At 37.6% G+C, this 19,308-nt stretch overlaps 1 protein-coding gene across 1 annotated transcript; it reads right to left on the minus strand.

The window, feature by feature from the left end:
- Positions 1 to 11,034: 11,034 nt before the first annotated feature.
- Positions 11,035 to 18,121, minus strand: LOC137032619 (interferon-induced protein 44-like). The gene is made up of 8 exons (XM_067404454.1): positions 18,024 to 18,121; positions 16,625 to 16,676; positions 16,369 to 16,402; positions 15,808 to 16,015; positions 15,517 to 15,663; positions 15,053 to 15,227; positions 14,604 to 14,704; positions 11,035 to 11,722 (listed from the first exon to the last, which is right to left on the minus strand). Exons 2-8 carry the CDS (start codon positions 16,656 to 16,658, stop codon positions 11,552 to 11,554), a joined length of 870 nt encoding a protein of 289 aa, XP_067260555.1. The 5' UTR covers positions 16,659 to 16,676; positions 18,024 to 18,121; the 3' UTR covers positions 11,035 to 11,551.
- Between the last annotated feature and the right edge of the window lie 1,187 nt (positions 18,122 to 19,308).

Here is a 19,308-nt window from a genome sequence, read left to right on the forward strand (position 1 = left end):
GATGACACCTTTTTCCTCCATGGCGCGAAGGATCTCTTGCACTGGTTCGTGTGAGGCGATGGGAATTTTGTACTGCCTGACAAAGGTGGGAGGAGCGTTTGGGCGCGTTGGAATGCGCACCGTGTGGAGGTTAGTGAGGCCACAGTCTAAAGAGTCTTTGGCAAATTATGCTTTGAATTTGTACAGGACCTGCCTGAGTTTCTGGCGGTCTGCCTCGTTCTTTAGGGCATCTGCATCCTTCAGGATTTGTTGGACTTGAGACTCAAACCCTGGGAACGGCTCTTCTGTTGTTGTGTCAGCTGACAGGCTGGCTGTCAGTGGTGCCGTGTTTTCCTGGGTTTCACAGGCCGGCTGGCTAGAGACTGTGCATACTGCAAGGTGTTGGTCCTCCATCAGTTCTGTTCTGCACACCTGTTCTGTGGGTACCGGCATGATGGAAGTGATGGAGATGGTCTTGAAGGGTGCGGTTAAGACCGTGTTGTCTGGGCTCCCTTCTGGTATCATAGCAGCTGGTATTGACCCGATGGCTGGTAACGTGAGTTCAAAGTCATGGAAGTCGTGGCTTATTAGCCATCCTAGCCGGTAGGCCTTGGGAATTCTGATGGGGGTAGCCATGCAGTTGTTGAGCAAAATGTAGATTGCACGGGATGACACTTCAGTGAGGGGTGTGGCTTCCAAGGTGAGTCCAAGTTCCACGCTTTCAGGTGAAAGTTGGAAGAAACCCAGTGTGTTGTTCAGGTTTTGGCCCTGCCTCATGTTGAGGCGAATAGCGACCCCTTTGGTGTAAGCGGGTACTACAGTTTCCTGTTCGTTGACCAGGAAGCAGACTTCTGGAATGGTCTGGCCGGACACGAGGTTCTCAAGGTCGACCTGAACAACAGGGGGCTGTAGAGTCATTGGTGCCCACACTACCTCATTAACCATGTCCACGTGAGCTTTGAGGCAAATCAGGAGGTCTGCCCCAATGTAAACATCATGCGTTAGGTCTGGGAGGACCAGAAAGTAATGGGTTAGAAACCGGCCGTTCCATTTCAAGTTCAGAGTGCAGACGCCTTTGACCGTTGTCATGGTTGACAGGCGAGAGTCTAAAGAGAAACGTGTGCGCTTGTTGACGAATGGGAGGTCCGGTGTGTTTTCCTTGAGAACATTGAACACGTTATGGTTGATGGCTGAGTTGTCTGCCCACAGTGCGAGAACCGTGTCTGTGGTTGTTAAGCCATTCAGCTGCAGGTCTGGTGTGACCTTGGGGCAGAAGGAGTCAGAGTCTGTGGTGAGCTGAAGGGTGCAGAGCAGCGAACTTGAACTTTGCCCTGGTGCTGAGACGGGGTTCCCGCGGCTAGCTGTGGGGTTTCCCGTGACCTGACAGTCTGGCTCAGGTGACCTGGGTGACTGGAAAGGCAGCGGTTCTCGCACTTGAGCCCAAATTTTCAACTGTCTGAAGTCCAATAGGGGCTCAAAGCAATCTAGCAAGTCCTTGCCAATGAGCAGGGGAAACGTGTCCATTGGTGAGATGTACACGGGGTGTACCAAACTCATTGGACCGATGGTTAGATGAATGGGAGCTATTTGTTCAAGTTGGATCTCAGTTTGGCTGTATGACTGCACATTTAGCTCACATTTTTGTGATTTGAGAGTTCGATTTTGTTTCTTTGCTTCCTGTCTGAGTCTTTCAAAAAGGTTAGTTGACATCAAAGTTAGGTCTGCTCCCATGTCTACAAGGGCCTCAATCCTCACGTCATTTTCCACAGTGATGTCTATGTACAGCTTTCGGGCCACCCCCTTTTCGATAAGGTTTCCTAGGAGTCTTGGTACCGGGGCTTGGGTGCTGACCGATAAGCAAGTGGGGCTGGTGTCATGTGATTCGTTTTGGAGGCAGACAACCAAAACAGCACTTTCTGGTACCGTGGCGTCCTGGTTGTTGGTGGGTTGATGTGAGCTGGTTTGCTCGGAGTGTGTGGTCGTTGACTGAGGTGACTGTGTGATGAGGTCACTCGGTGATGCACTAACTGACTGTGGAGTAAGTCTCTGGTCGACTGTGAGTTGGGTGTGAGGGTGTGTTAAAGGGCTGTCAGGGCAGACGTCAGGGGCAGACCTTGCTTCTAGTCATAAGGAGTCCGACTTGTCCTTCTTGTCTTCCTTTTTGGGCTTTTTCTGGATCAGCTCTTTCAGAACTCTCAGAATCTCTGCAGACTCGGACATAACTGCGTTGCTCGGCTCCTGTGAGGGCTCGGACTTGGACTTGTTTGATGCATGTCGAGGGGCATTCTGTCCTTGGCGATTGGGAATCACAGATTGTACATCTTGAAAGTATGACCAATATAAGAATTTTCACTGGAAAATATCATCTGAACAAGTATGTAACATGTCTGCCACTTTTGTTCTGGCCAACTGAGGAAAAAAGCATTAGGCCTACAATAAATTGCGCTGCCAATGATGATTAAATCTAACGATTGCTTAGCTCGGATCATGCCAAACCGTGCAAATTATTATTACAGTATATTGTTCTCAAATTGTTAATCTTAACAACATCAGCATTGCATGACTATGTATTTAGTGTATATTAGTGTTACCTGTAGATTTCAATTTCTGTATCCACTACACAGTCCAAAGTCTTTTGCTTTTTGACTACGAGTGAATCTCCAGTTGTCACTGATGACTGTTATTTGGACCTTTCTGGATTACAATCCGCCATCAAAATGATAATTTTTAACCAAAAAAAGTTGCAGACTGCAGCTTTAATGAATGAATTGATTCATTCAAAAAAAGCCCCAGATCCTTTCACAGAACACTACTGTAGCTTTCGTTGGAACTATTATTTCGTTGCAAAATAGAGCTAATACTGACAATACTGTGAAAAACATCACTTAATTTTACCCGTTTGTTGAACTGTTGTATAAAATCATGTCATCAATGTCATTTTTGCAATCGTGTGGGTATTTGGATTTGCATTCTTGTTCATAGAATATTATCCACATTAAACTTTCTCTGCCAGGCTATTTTTGTTCTTCTCTAAATCTACAGATTTATCACGATTAGCTACGATTTGTTAAGACAGCAGACTCTGCACATGCACGCTGCTTATATGTGCTCATACCCCGTCACCTCACATACACCTCACATATTATTATTATTATTATTATTATATGGCATCTTTCAGTAAATAATAAGTTAATGTTGTGGAACTTTGCCAGTTAGCCTGCTGAGTGTATTTGTACTTGGAAATAGTTCAAAAAGATGTCAAAGCAGAAAATTAACTAGCAAAAATGTTTTGCTCAATAAATCTGTGTTTCTGAACCATTTTAATAAGGACGGTCAGATGCTGCCACATACTGGTGTTACGATATAACCTGCAGAAAGACACAATGAAAAAACTAATGCACAGTCTGCCACACAGAAAAGCAGAGCGATGCAAACAATTTTTGTCAGGAATGAATTGCAGAGGCTATGAGGGATAGCCTATATCCTACAATGTGTTTAATGGGTCGTACATAGTAGTTTAAAGGGTTAGATCACCCAAAAATGAAAATTATCCCATGATTTACTCACCCTCAAGCCATCCTAGGTGTATATGACTATCTTCTTTCAGACAAATACAAACAGAAATATATTTAAAAATATCCTTGCTCTCTAAAGATTTATAATGGTAGTGAATGGAGGGCAAGATTTGAAGCCCAAAATAAATGTATCCATCCATCATAAAAAGTAACCCACACAGCTCTAGGGGGTTAATAAAAACCTTCTGAAGTGAAGTGATGGGTTGTTATAAGAAAAATATTTGTTTTTAAAAATGTATAAAGTAAAATGACTAGCTCGATTTGCAGACAAATGCAGAGGCGCAGAGGATAGAGCAAAACAAAACACCCAGGCCTCCCATTCACTACCATTATAAATCTTTGGAGAGCCAGGATATTTTTAAATATATCTCCAATTGTGTTCGTCTGAAAGAAGTTAGTCATATACACCTGGCTGTTACAGTGTACTATGCTGGAGAGATGAGGCGTAGTCAGATATCCACAAACAATGGGTATTTAATCACATAAAGGAGAGTTGAACACAATACACATAAACTTACATTCAGAACGGACAAGGGGTGAAGGAAGTGAGTCCAATATACAGGGAGTGCAGAATTATTAGGCAAGTTGATTTTCTGATCATATTTTTTTTTCCAAGCACATTTTAACAATTCCAATCCACATCAATCTTAATAACTACTATTAATATTGTTTTTAATCATTTATAAGTGATCTATAATTGTTCATGAAGGCTGGAAATGAAGAATGCCCTATATTCTGGATTCTATAAACTGGATGACAAGAAATTTCTTATTATTAAATTCAGAAAAAAATGATTTCCTAATCTTTGGACCAAAAACTTCCTCACGAAAAAACCTTGAATACTCTCTAACACTTGACGGGTGCTCCATTAAACCTTCGTCCTCAGTTAGGAACCTGGGTGTGCTCTTTGATACCAATCTTTCATTTGAAAGTCATGTTTCTAGTATCTGTAAAACCGCCTTCTTCCATCTAAAAAATATATCTAAATTACGACATATGCTCTCAATGACAAATGCGGAACAGTTGGTTCATGCATTCATGACCTCAAGACTAGATTATTGTAACGCTCTACTGGGTGGTTGTTCTGCTCGGCTTTTAAACAAACTACAGTTGGTTCAAAATGCGGCAGCTAGAGTTCTTACTAGAACCAGAAAGTATGACCATATTAGCCCAGTTCTGTCAACATTACATTGGCTCCCTATTAAACATCGTATAGATTTTAAAATCTTGCTACTTACTTATAAAGCTCTAAATGGTTTAGCTCCCCAGTACCTAAGTGAGCTCTTAATGCATTATAGTCCTTCACGTTTATTGCGATCTCAGAATTTAAGCCAGTTGATAATACCAAGAATATCAAAATCAACTGAAGGCGGCAGATCATTTTCCTATTTAGCACGTAAACTCTGGAACAATCTTCCTAGCATTGTTCGGGAAGCAGACACACTCTGTCAGTTTAAATCTAGACTAAAAACACATCTTTTTGCTCTTGCATACACATAGCACATTATCAATACATTAACATTTTTCAAATCTGTTAAAGGATTGTTACGCTGCAATAATTAGGTCGGCCGGAACCGAGAACATTTCCTATAACACTAGATATACCTGTACATCAGAACAAGAATGGCATCTACGCTAATATCTGTCTCTCTGCTTATCCTGAGGTTTGCCGGGTGCTGGATCCAGGCCGTATCCAGGTCAGATGGAGAACCTGCGTCTGGACCTGACTACAACGTAGCCCAGGATCCCCGTATCCGCTTACATATATTTATATATAATCGATTTTTAATCTCTATAATAAAAATGTACAATTCAGATATTGATCTCAATATACATTTACATATATATATCTTCCAAGGGGTTTTTTCCCTCCTAGGACTTTTTTCAAAGTGCTAGCACGCTGGGTTTTTCCCTTAGGGGGTTTTTTCCACCCCTGGAAGTCAGCCGACATTGGCTTAATGTAGCACCATCTTGTATATGTTACATATTACCACGCTTGTTTGTACAGTTTTAACCACTTCCCTTTTTTTCTGTGCTTCTAATATGTAAAGCTGCTTTGAAACAATTACCAATTGTAAAAGCGCTATATAAATAAATTTGACTTTTGACTTATTCAGGTGTGCAGAATTATTAGGCAGGTTTTCTTTTACAGATAAAATGAGCCAAAAAAGAGATTTAACTCAGACTGAAAAGTCAAAAATTATTAAATACTCATGAGAAGGACGCAATACTAATGTAATACTAGAAATTGCAAAGTTAAAGCATGACCATTGGACAGTGAAATGCTCATTGGGTCAGCGGGGTCATACAAAAACAGCTGGAGAAGAAAAGACACGTTAACTGCAAAATAATTAAGAATTAAGGTGAAGAATTAAGTGTGAAACCATCAGGAACCCTTTAGTCTCCAGTGCCACCATTTCCCAGTACTGAAACCTACCTGGAGTCTTCAGAAGTGTGAGGTGTCAGGATCTCAGAGACTTAAGTTAGGTGAAGAATCCTAAAAAGCGACCCGCTCTTAATAAGAATCACAAGCTGAAGTGTTATAAAGTACATGAAGACTGGGTTTTTATAGGCCTTATAGACAGACAGCTTGAGAGTGACTCCTGAAGGACCAGCACCACATCCTCTTGTACCACTGTTTGAAGAATGTATCTTCCAGAATCTGGCAGTAAGTTTTGGAAGATCATTTAGTCCATCTCTGCAAGATGGACATTTCAGGATAAGAGATGGACTAAAAGTGAACTCCCACACCTTACTGCCAGATTCTGGAAGATAAATTCTTCAAACAGTGGTACAAGAGGATGTGGTGCTGGTCCTTCAGGAATCACTCTCAAGCTGTCTGTCTATAAGGCCTATAAAAACCCAGTCTTCATGTATTTTATAACACTTCAGCTTGTGATTCTTATTAAGAGCAGGTCGCTTTTTAGGATTCTTCACCTAACCTAAGTCTCTGAGATCCTGACACCTCACACTTCTGAAGACTCCAGGTAGGTTTCAGTACTGGGAAATGGTGGCGCTGGAGACTAAAGGGTTCCTGATGGTTTCACACTTAATTCTTCACCTTAATTCTTAATTATTTTGCAGTTAACGTGTCTTTTCTTCTCCAGCTGTTTTTGTATGACCCCGCTGACTCAATGAGCATTTCACTGTCCAATGGTCATGCTTTAACTTTGCAATTTCTAGTATTACATTAGTATTGCGTCCTTCTCATGAGTATTTAATAATTTTTGACTTTTCAGTCTGAGTTAAATCTCTTTTTTGGCTCATTTTATCTGTAAAAGAAAACCTGCCTAATAATTCTGCACACCTGAATATAGGGCATTCTTTATTTCCAGCCTTCATGAACAATTATATATCACTTATAAATGATTAAAAACAATATTAATAGTAGTTATTAAGATTGATGTGGATTGGAATTGGTAAAATGTGCTTGGGAAAAAAATATGATCAGAAAATCAACTTGCCTAATAATTCTGCACTCCCTGTAAAGGGTGTGCTGACAATCAGGAACAGGTGCAGGCAATCCGTGATGATGAGGAGCTGACGAGGGAAGTGAGTGCAGGTGAAGAAACACGAGGATCATGGGAAATGGAGTTCTGGGGACAAGGGATCCGTGACACTGGCTTGAGGGTGAATAAATAATGGGATAATATTCATTTTTGGGTGAACTACACACCGATTGTTCAGTTGATAAAACGTCGTTCAGAAGAGAAAAAGATGTCAAATTTGCGGTGACTCTCAGCTGTTGTCTTAGACACACACAGCATTGACTAGTTTTGTAAAAAATTGATGCCAAAGTTAAAATAAAACAAAATGTTAATAACTGTATTACAATGTTAATATGTGGTAATGGGTTATCGGCATCACAGTCTGTGAAATGGGTCCACTGGGTTGCATAACTCCACTCGACTAATCAGATTTAAGTATGTAGGACATACATATTTTGAGGACTGTAGCCCCTCAGATGATCATGGTGCAGCCACAGAGGATTGTTGTTTTGGGTGACACACCAACAGCCACTGTGTGTCAGTACTGCCGTAAGAGCATCATCACTACAGGTGCTGCATATAATTAGAATATCATCAAAAAGTTGATTTATTTCACCAATTCCATTCAAAAAGTGAAACTTGTATATTATATTCATTCATTACACACAGACTGATATATTTCAAATGTTTATTTCTTTTAATTTTGATGACTATAACTGACAACTAAGGAAAATCACAAATTCAGTATCTCAGAAAATTAGAATATTACTTGAGACTAATACAAAGAAAGGATTTTTAGAAATCTTGGCCAACTGAAAAGTATGAACATGAAAAGTATGAGCATGTACAGCACTCAATACTTAGTTGGGGCTCCTTTTGCCTGAATTACTGCAGCAATGCGGCGTGGCATGGAGTCGATCAGTCTGTGGCACTGCTCAGGTGTTATGAGAGCCCAGGTTGCTCTGATAGTGGCCTTCAGCTCTTCTACATTGTTGGGTCTGGCATATCGCATCTTCCTCTTCACAATACCCCATAGATTTTCTATGGGGTTAAGGTCAGGTGAGTTTGCTGGCCAATTAAGAACAGGGATACCATGGTCCTTAAACCAAGTACTGGTAGCTTTGGCACTGTGTGCAGTTTCCAACAGGACTTGGCACATGAAATCTGCATCTCCATAGACTTGGTCAGCAGCAGGAAGCATGAAGTGCTCTAAAACTTCCTGGTATACGGCTGTGTTGACCTTGGACTTCAGAAAACACAGTGGACCAACACCAGCAGATGACATGGCACCCCAAACCATCACTGACTGTGGAAACTTTACACTGGACCTCAAGCAACATGGATTGTGTGCCTCTCCTCTCTTCCTCCAGACTTTGGGACCCTGATTTCCAAAGGAAATACAAAATTTACTTTCATCAGAGAACATAACTGTGCTTGGACACAGAGCTCTGTGAACAGCCAGCCTCTTTTGAAATGACCTTTTGAGTCTTGCCCTCCTTGTGCAAGGTGTCAATGGTTATCTTTTGGACAACTGTCAAGTCAGCAGTCTTCCCCATGATTGTGTAGCCTACAGAACTAGACTGAGAGACCATTTAAAGGCCTTTGCAGGCGTTTTGAGTTAGCTTTTTCTTAGATTTTTCTTAGTTGTCAGTTCTAATCATCAAAATGAAAAGAAATAAACATTTGAAATCTATCAGTCTGTGTGTAATGAATGAATATAATATACAAGTTTCACTTTTTGAATGGAATTAGTGAAATAAATCAACTTTTTGATGATATTCTAATTATATGACCAGCACCTGTAAAGTGGAATATAAACCCGGTTTTGTTGCATGGGGCAAAATTGTGGTAACTGTGGAAGACTTTTTTTTTTTAATACATCTGTCATTAGGGCCCGAGCACCGATGGTGTGAGGACCCTATTGTAAATTGCTTGGCCAATTCTTCTTCTTCTCTGAAATGAATCACATTTTTGAGGGCCTAACCATACTTGAAAACTCATAAAACTTTGCACACGCGTCAGAAGTGGTGAAAATTTATGTCTGATATGGGTTTGACAATTAGGTGTGCTAAAATGGCTCAATAGCAACATCTACAAAATTTCAATCAAGTGCCCTCGTGGGTGTAAAATCTGAAAACCCAACAGGAATTGAGATTGAGATTTTGGATTTTCTTTGCAAAATTTTGGCAGTTTTTGCCATTTCCAGACATTGTACTTTAATGAATTCCTCATAGAGCTTTAATCAGATCAACATCATATTTGGTCAGTCTAATCTAAAGTCTTTGTGACGTTAAATTTCGAAGATCTAGAGTATTCACTCAGGGGCGTGTCCGTGGCGGCCTGACAAAATTTGATGTTTTTGTTGTAACTCAGGCATACAATGTAGGATCTGCTCCAAACATTACATGATTTTTTAGAGTCCTGATCTGAAGACCTATGCATGGCAATATTCAGTTACAGTCAAAGCGCCACCTGTGTGCAACAGGAAATGACATGTTTTACACTGTGATTAACTCCTCATAGAGATTTAACCAGAAGCACATCATATTTGGTCAGTCTAATTTAAAGGCCTTTGAGATGTTGAATTGCGAAGATCTTGAGTTTTCATTGAAGGGTGTGTCCATTGCGGGCTGACAAAGTCCGATGTTTCGCCATGAAAGAGGAAGCTGTTGGAACTCAGTGTCTGATCTGTCCCAAACTTCTCATGTGTGATAAGAGTCCTGGCCTAAAGACATCTATATGCCAATATTCAGTTCACGAGTTCATATGTCCATATAATCTTAGCGTAAGTGGTAAACAGATTTGGCTTGCTGTCTGCCATAGAAGGGCTTGGAAAGGATATTCCACTCAAGCTCCGATTGCCCCCCTAGAAAAAACACCAGCAAATACAGAAAACATCTTCATCAGTTTGACAACACATGTGCTGCAAAAGTTCACAACACATGCAAATCGCTGCAAATAGCACATACCAGGCCCAGCGATCTCAAGCCCCTTCTGTGATGATCTGAATGATGATGATGATTAGGTTATAGAATTAAATTAATATTTTAATTTGACCCGCAATAATTTACAGCGCATCACTCATAACCGACATGCTGTAATAAGATTAGCTAACTCATTTAAAAAAAAAAAAACTTTTTTAACACCTACATCTCTTCTCATTTTTTTCAATACGTATGGGCCACAAGAGAAATATTAAGAAATAAATTAAGGTTAAATAGTGTTATTAGTAACTGAGTTTTTACTTTCACTTTCTGCAGTGAATAATTGACTGGGATTTGAGACATAAAATTAAGTAAATTATTAAAAAATATATTATTTATTAATAATATTTTTAACGCAAAATAATACCCCCCAAATCATTTGTCCTGGAGCTGGGACTGGCACAGACCACAACAAAAATGTTATAACGGAACACCAACAAGTGATATACCTGGCTGAGAACGCTGGCTGGGATTGTTCAATGTTTACTGTTTTTTTTTTTGTTTGTTTATCTTAACATTCTGATCGTATGTGCATTATGAGCAGGCTGCAGGTCCATTTGCAGCACATTTCTGTATTTGCATGTGCTGTGGACTTTTGCAGCGCATTTCTCGATTTGCATGTGTTGTGAACTTTTGCAGTGCATGTGTTTTCAAACTGATGTTTTCTTTATTTATTGTTATTTTTTCTATTTGCATGTGTTTTCTTCATTTGCAGCGCGTTGAGCTCTCTCGACCACCATAAGATGCACAGAATGCGGGAAAACAATTAAACGACAACAGCAAATTTAATGAGACATCGCAACCACAAAGGTTAGTCACAATTGCATACTGCTATTATAAAGCTCAGATGCATCAGGATATTTATTCATATATCTACGATTGTCTTCATCAGAAACAAGAAAGTCATATACACCTAGGATGGCTTGAGTAAAGCTTGGGGTAATTTTCATTTGAAAGTGAACTAATCTTTTAATATACAAAATAAAGGACATGCAATATTATTCAGGCTACATATTCAATTCACATTTATTTCTATAGCGCTTTTCACGATACATCTTCAAAGCAGCTTTAATAAGCAATTAATTTACAAGCAGTTTAATTGAACGTAAGCAATGAACTCCTGGAAATAATCAATTACATATTAACAATAATTAGGATATATAGAAATTTGTGAATGTGCATGCTGATCCAGATGTTGCATCATCTGAAGTTCTTGCAGGAGTTGGCGCCGTCTCTTCAAAGGTCAGAAATAATGCTAGTCTCTTCTGTGTTTGTTGCAAAGATCTCTAATTATGATGATGATGATGATGATAATAAAAATAATAACTTGCTTGGCTATTGCATTGTTGTGTATATCTATCTATATCTATATAACTAGATACTTCAGTAGTTTTTTCATTGGATACTTTTTAACTCTTACTCAAGTAACTATTAAGATTATTACTTTCACATTTACTTTGAGTAAATATTTCTAGAAGTACTTGTACTTGAGTACAGTTTTTGGATACTCTGCCCACCTCTGATTTTAACTGTCCTCTTGGTCCTCCACATAGTCATTGGCAAAGTTGAGAATATTTTTCAGTGCATCTAAAATCAGAATATCTGCTGTTGTGTTTGTATTATTTTCCTCATGGTAGTTTTTCACAGGATAAATGCAGCTCACAGGAACTCCCAGTTTGTTAGAACATTCCTCCATCTGCAAAAGGCATTGGTTTTAAATACAAACAAACAAACAAACAAACAAACAATTAAATAATGTTTTTGCTAAATACTATGTAGATGACAGAAAACAATAGGAAAGTACAATAAAATGTAATGTGCATACACTGAAAGAGTGAGGTGACTATCATTTGTTTAAAATGCATATTTATATTTGTAATCAATTTTTTATTTTTTATTTTTTTTTGTCTAAAGACAAAACACTCCCCAAAGGGGTAAAAATTGTTCAAATAGTATTTTGCTTGACACTAGAGTGAACATATACTGGCTTTACTGACTGCAGAATTTATTGTGTATTTATTGGCTTTTTTTATTTCTTCTGGCGTTTATTTAGCGCACATAAAAATATTTTGTATTTTAAAAAGGCATCACAAACATTAAGGTCTTTCAAAGTTGTCTTTATATTTATATTAAGTAAACATTGAAATTAAATCCTGACTAACACTTCCTATAACACCAGAACACTGTTCTGGTATATAACACCAGAACCGGGAACACTTCCTATAACACCAGATGTACTCATTACATCAGAAGAAGAATGGCCTCTACGCTAATATTAGTCTTTCTGTTTATCCCGAGGTTTTCCGAGTTAACCGGATCTGGGCCGTATGCAAGGGAGACCAAGGACCTGCACCTAGACATGATTACAACGCAGCCCTGAAGTATCAACAGAGATTGAGTCAACTAGATCATCCACTGTGGAGGCCTCATCAACACGACAACCAGTGGCACAGTTCCTCAACAACCGTCCATACTGGCGTGATGAATAAGATCCTCAACAGGACACTGAAATAAATACTTTGAATGTTGCGATCCTATCGGACTTATGATAGCAACCTGAATCGTAACAAAGCACTGTTCACCAGAGGAGAACTGGCCTCCTGACTAAGCCTGGTTTCTCCCAAGGTTTTTTTTTCTCCATTTTAACACCTATTTGCCACTTGTCTGCCACCTGATGTCACCTGTTGGAGTTTGGGTTCCTTGCCGCTGTTGCCATTGGCTTTCGTAGTTAGGGACACTTGACATTTGACTTGACATTTGATATTCAACAGTGCTTTGATCTGCCTGCATTGACACTATTCTTTAAGAGCTGCTGTGCAGCCAAAAATATATACCAGTTATCGATGTAAAGCTGCTTTGACACAATCTACATAGTAAAAAGCCCTATATAAATAAAGGTGACTTGACTAACAAAATGCTTCTAGTTTTATATCACTAATTTGGCTTTTGTTTATGGTGAAATTAAGTTACGGCCTGACATTAAAGGTGCCCTAGAACGTTTTTTCACAAGATGTAATATAAATGTAAGTTGTCTCCTGAATGTGTCTGTGAAGTTTCAGCTCAAAATACCCCATAGATTTTTTTTTTATTAATTTTTTTTAACTGCCTATTTTGGGGCATCATTAAATATGTGCAGATTCAGGCTGCGGCCCCTTTAAATCCTTGCGCTCCCTCCCCTCTGAGCTCTCGGCTATAATACAGTGCATTTACAAAGTTCACACAGCTAATATAACCCTCAAAATGGATCTTTACAAAGTGTTCGTCATGCATACTGCATGCATGCATTGGATCATGTGAGTATAGTATTTATTTGGATGTTTACATTTGATTCTGAATGAGTTTGAGGCTGTGCTCCGTGGCTAACGGCTAATTCTACACTGTTGGAGAGATTTATAAAGAATGAAGTTGTGTTTATGAATTATACAGACTGCAAGTGTTTAAAAATGAAAATAGCGACAGCTCTCTTGTCTCTGTGAATACAGTAATAAACGATGGTAACTTTAACCACATTTAACAGTACATTAGCAACATGCTAGCGAAACATTTAGAAAGACAATTCACAAATATCACTAAAAATATCATGTTATCATGGATCATGTCAGTTATTATTGCTCCATCTGCCATTTTTCGCTATTGTTCTTGCTTGCTTACCTAGTCTGATGATTCAGCTGTGCACAAATCCAGCTGTTAATACTGGCTGCCCTTGTGTAATGCCCTGAACATGGGCTGGTATATGCAAATATTGGGGGCGTACATATTAATGATCCCGACTGTTACGTAACAGTCAGTGTTATGTTGAGATTCGCCTGTTCTTCGGAGGTCTTTTAAACAAATGAGATTTACATAAGAAGGAGGAAACAATGGTGTTTGAGACTCACTGTATGTCATTTCCATGTACTGAACTCTTGTTATTCAACTGTGCCAAGTTAAATTCAATTTTAAATTCTATGGCACCTTTAAGTAACTATCACATCCTCCAGCTGGAGTGCCCATGAGCTCCTCCAGAGGGCCCTCCTTTTGTCTCTGTGTTACTATTAAGGACTACCTTCCCCACAATCCTTTGCCTGGACTCATTATGGCTTCATTCAGCACACTTGTGTATACATTGTTTGCTCTGGCTTGTTTTCCTGTACATTCTTTGTGTAGTCTTGCTTTAATTTACTGTGTCTGAGCTGTGTTCTTGTCTTCTACCTGGTTGTTGGTATTTTACTTGAATTATCTTAATCTCTCTATGTTGGGACCTTTGCCTGCTTTAGACTACTGTTTGGTTTACCTCCATAAAAACTGCATTTGGATCTTCAGCCAAGTCTCAGAGCTGAGATTATAACAGTAACATTTTGGCTTGTGTCTAAAAATAAATACTGACTATGTTTTGTATAATAAATATTTTTACTTTGGGAAAATAAATATTTTGGACTAAAGTTTAAACCAAAAAATAAATATAATTTGAAAAAAAAAAAAAAAAAAAAAAAAAAAAAAAAATCCCCTTAACAAATTAGGTATTTTTAATGTAAGTTGGTCCAATTTTTTTTTTTTTTTTCAGTGTATTACTTGGTTGCAAATTTAAATCCCAGTACCTTCTGTTTTATTTTCTTGCTTGTGTAGATCTTCTTAAGGTTTTCTTTAACTAGTGGACACACTTCATCCACCTTGGTCATGATTATGACTTGAGGAATGCCTGTGGTACAATGAACAAGAATTACATACTGTATATTCCACAATACAAAATAAACTGTTAATTATTAATTATACTTTTAAGATTGTGTGTATAGCTTCTTTAATTGTCATTGTGTGTTTTGTTATAGTTATTCATGAATCTCTGAGTAGTGATTCTTCCTTCCTCCAGGAAATTTTCTGCACATCTGAGTTTTTCTTAAGATTGGCTATATGATATTGAGATCCAACAAATCAAATGGGACTCATACAGAACTATTACATAAGTTTTTCATATATTTCCTATTTTAAGAGCAAGGGATGAAACTTGGTATAAAATATGGTATTTTTAAGTATAACCTTAGTTAGTTACCCAAGTCTCGCGCTTTCTCCCGAACTTCTCTCATTTGCCAAATCATTTCCTCATTAATCATAGAAACAGTGTTAGCAGGAAGAACAGCCACCAGACAGTGAATCTTGTCTTTCAGAAAGGGATTGTTGTTGTACTTTAGGTTGTCTTCTTTAGTAATTGGTTTTAATGGGTTAAACTGAAGAGACAGAAGCATTAAATAAACTTCAAGAATGTTTTGCATAATGGAAATCAACAACAACAATAGAACTGAAAAAAAATTGACCTGTAGACTAGTTAGACAACTTAAAATGTAGTCTCACATGCATGACACTCTTTTGCACTGATTCAGTTTTCCAGCATTTCTGGAGTGAAGTTTATCACACTTTTTTGAACAATCAGCTCAGGTTTACTTCCACACTATGCAAAAGGACTTTATGATACAGTGCTTGAATGAGAAATCTGAAGTTTGTATTAAATGCACTTACAGTATAACCATCCTTGATGTGACCTTTTAATAACTTTTTAATGTCATCAGTCTTTATTCCAATTTTTTTGTCCATACCGGCGATGTCAATGAACGCGAAAGGAAAGAAGGAGCCAGGCCTCTCATTCTTTACTTTGAATGTTTTGCACTGAGAAAAAAAAGATATAATAACAAATGAAAGTGATTTCATTCCTGTCATGGAAATTACAGCAGTACTTCTTAATATGGCTTTCATATAAATATATAATACCTACATGTATCTAATATATTCATTTAACATTTAAGCTTATACCTCCAAAGTGAACGTTCTATCATCATTTAATGTTGAATTTGCCAGGGCTCTGGTAGTGATTTTCCCCTGGAGAGCACTATTCACAGAGTTGAAGAAGCTTGATTTTCCAGCACCTACTGGTCCATGCAGAAGAATCCGGAGAGGGTTGACTTCTGGGTTGCCGGGTTGGAAGCTGGTTACTGTTTTCAAAAGTGTTTGTCCATCTTCACTAGAAAGGGAGTTTAAAGAGGGTGGTCAGGGATTTTGTGAGCATTTCAAGTCTTATATGCATAAAAGTATAAAATGCAAGATACAAGATGCAACATGTTTTTAAAATATTCCAAGAATTTCTAATCAATTAAGTATTTTGTATAATACTTTAAAAATGCAAGAAGAAAATTTTACAAAAAAACAGAAACTGGCATGTATACACTTTGCTATCTATAGTGGAAAAACATTTGACTTCAATTTGGGCTGCAGTTGACCAATGAGAATATTTCAGAGATCAAATGTAAGAGTTAACGGATAAAGCATGCTTAGCTTGTTCTGGCAGGAGAGAAAAAGATATTTTTCAGAGCTTACCTCCAGTTTATTGATCTCCATGGCCTGTCATAGTCTGTTTGACCAAAAATAATTTTTAGTCATTTTCAATTTTTATTTATTTATTTACTTAGTCACCTACTGTTAAATAACTATTAATAACACTAGTCACTGTTATTTAAATAAAAGTTCTAGGAAGAATTCATTTCAGTGTGTGGACATTAATCATTTTTTTCAGGCTAATATATAACACTAATTTTTATTTCACTGAAAAAGTAATAATAATATAATCATTTACCTGGAGTAGGTGGTGAAGAATTACTGGATCCCATCTTAACAACGTCTTTGTCCTGGAAGATAAAATATTGGTTAGCAGAATATTATTAAATCTGAAAAATAAATAAATAACGTTTGCCATCGTGGTTTTTATTGCTTTATATCAGTCCCTCCTAATGTCTCCTTCCCTCCCATCTAAATTCAGGAATGTAATAAAAATATAATAAAATAAAATGGCATTAAATGACATTAAATGACAAAAACAATGGGATTTTTTTTTTTTTTTTTTTAAATCACCAATCAATTTTTAGGTTTCAGGATTGTTTTTCAACAAACTTTGTATAAAGATGATTCTCAACTGTGTCATGAAAGATATAATGGAATTAATTTATATACCATTTTACTTTATGCAATATGTAAAATAGCCATACATCGGTTTTCCCATTCTGTATCTAATTAGCATATTAATGTGTTCTTTGAAAAAAAAAAAAAAAAAGAAGTGTAATAATGGGAGTAATAATTGGCAACATTTTCATAAAAATATCTAATGATTAATAGGAATATTGATACAATTTCTTTCCCTATTCACTTGTTGTATCTCCTAAAATGCCTGATAAACGCTTTAAGTCCTGGTGTCCTCAGAGGTCATGTATGAAATCAATGTCCTGTTTCGTAACAGAAAGTCATATTTTGATTTAAACCCCATATACATTTTCCTGAGATGTTGGTTTATGACAAACACTTTGAAAATTAATCCGATTTAAATGATAATTCCAAAATATTATCATATTTCCATAAGTTCTAATTTTCATTTTCAGTCATAATTAAAGTCCAAGAAGGTGTTGTCATAGTGAAATCTCTAAAGATTTGGTGTCTCTGCAAATCCCTGAATGTGCTCCTTACAGGACGTCCAGACACAACACTGTGACATGTATGATGTTAGAGAAAATCACTAAAATGTAATGTCCATTACAGAGGACAAAAGTCTGCACCGTCACTTTTACTTTCACTTATTGCAGAGTACTTTCGTTTTCAAAATAGATAAATATCAAGTCTGTTTTTTAAAAAAAGAAAAAGAAAATGAGGATGGTTATATGCAACAACAGCAGGAAACTGCTGTTTTTATTGTTTAAGTTTGCACATGTCAAAAGAATTATATCCGATCAGAAGCGTGTAGGCCTACATGACCGCTGAATAAACTAATCGGGTTGATGATTTGCGGTAGAATAAGCCTCCCTCATGATCTACTGATCATAATGATTTCAGGAGAGTCCAGAATGAGTCAAAACTTAACTTTTATTTGTCAGGTCAAAATGTATCATGCCAATTAAACAATTACAAGCAAATTCTGAAATAATAAATAGCCTACATAACATCAATTGTTTTAAAAACAAATAACGAGTAAGAAATCCAGAGCCTACCTGACAGTGGATACACCATGGGATACACTCACAGCGCTGTGGAGTTTCTCTGATGGTTTATTCACACAAGGGTGTTAGTGTTCCTCTTGTGATTTCTTTTTTGCAAACCACACCCCCCAGCGATGACTCACGTCCATGACTCGATTTCATTGGTCAACTCTGTCACAGCGCTGATTTTGTAGGCAAAACCCGGAATCGGCGGTTGCTAACAAATTGCTAAAAGGGACTATTTCCTTTGGCGGGGACTTTAGACGTCATCATTAAAAACGGGACATTTGGACAGCATTTCTCATGAAAAAGTGGATAAGTATTCATAACAGCACAGATCATAATCAGTGAGCATGTTTTTAAATAAAGTTGTTTTCTAAATAAAGTTTGAGGAAGCTTGGTGGTGACGACGTTGATCCGCGACCATGGTGTGCTGTAGTCCGTTTATAGCCTACTGTTAGCCTTTTATATCTGACGACTTTATTTAGGCTTCAAAATCTATAAATGTTGTGTTAACTTGTAAAGATTATCTTAATAGACAAAACGTGTAAGTATCATAACCCTTTGTTAAACACAGAGCTTATTTTCTGCGATTTTCCAAAAGTCTATGGGAAAAATGAATAGGCTTTCAGTCGAGGGAACCCGTGCACTGCTAACTTCTGGGTTGGCCTACAAAAACGCGTCATCCCTGGGGCACTCTATACAAACGAAAATGAAAAGTACAAAATGAAAAGTTACATATAATATACAACTTCGTAAAAAAAAAAAAAGAAAAAAAACTGTAAGGAGAGTACAAAAAATGAATAAAAATAGTGTGAAAACTGTAAAAAGAAAAAAAAAGTAGTCTTTTCTGTGCGCTTGCCGTCAGTGACACACACACACGTTTGTTTTTGTGAATTGTGGGGACTTTCCATAGGCCGCAATGCATTTTATACTGTACAAACCGTGCTTTCTATCCCCCTACCCTACCCCTAACCCTAAACCTAACCATCACAGGAAACTGTGCACACCTTTATTTTCTCACAAAAACATAATTTAGTATTTTTATTAATTTACATTGTGGGGACCGGTGGCTGGTCCCCACGATGTAGGTGAACTCAGGTTTATATTACATCGTGGGGACATTTGGTCCCCACAATGTAATATAAACAAAAGCATGCGCACACAAACACACACACAAACAGGCCCTTAACAGTAAGAAAACCACAAGTGTGTGCTGTATGGAACAAAATCTACAAACATAACAAAAAGGTATATATATATATATATATATATATATATATATATATATATATAT

This window comes from Chanodichthys erythropterus, chromosome 12 (assembly GCF_024489055.1).
Source record: "Chanodichthys erythropterus isolate Z2021 chromosome 12, ASM2448905v1, whole genome shotgun sequence".
NCBI classification, from domain to species: Eukaryota; Metazoa; Chordata; class Actinopteri; order Cypriniformes; family Xenocyprididae; genus Chanodichthys; species Chanodichthys erythropterus.

Coding starts and splice junctions, on each gene's coding strand:
- LOC137032619 (XM_067404454.1), bottom strand. CDS start 16,658: ATGGGATCCAGTAATTCTTCACCACCTACTCCAG. Junction 16,403..16,624: donor TTCTTCACCACCTACTCCAG/GTAAATGATTAT, acceptor TTGGTCAAACAG/ACTATGACAGGCCATGGAGA. Junction 15,228..15,516: donor ACATCAAGGATGGTTATACT/GTAAGTGCATTT, acceptor CTGTCTCTTCAG/TTTAACCCATTAAAACCAAT.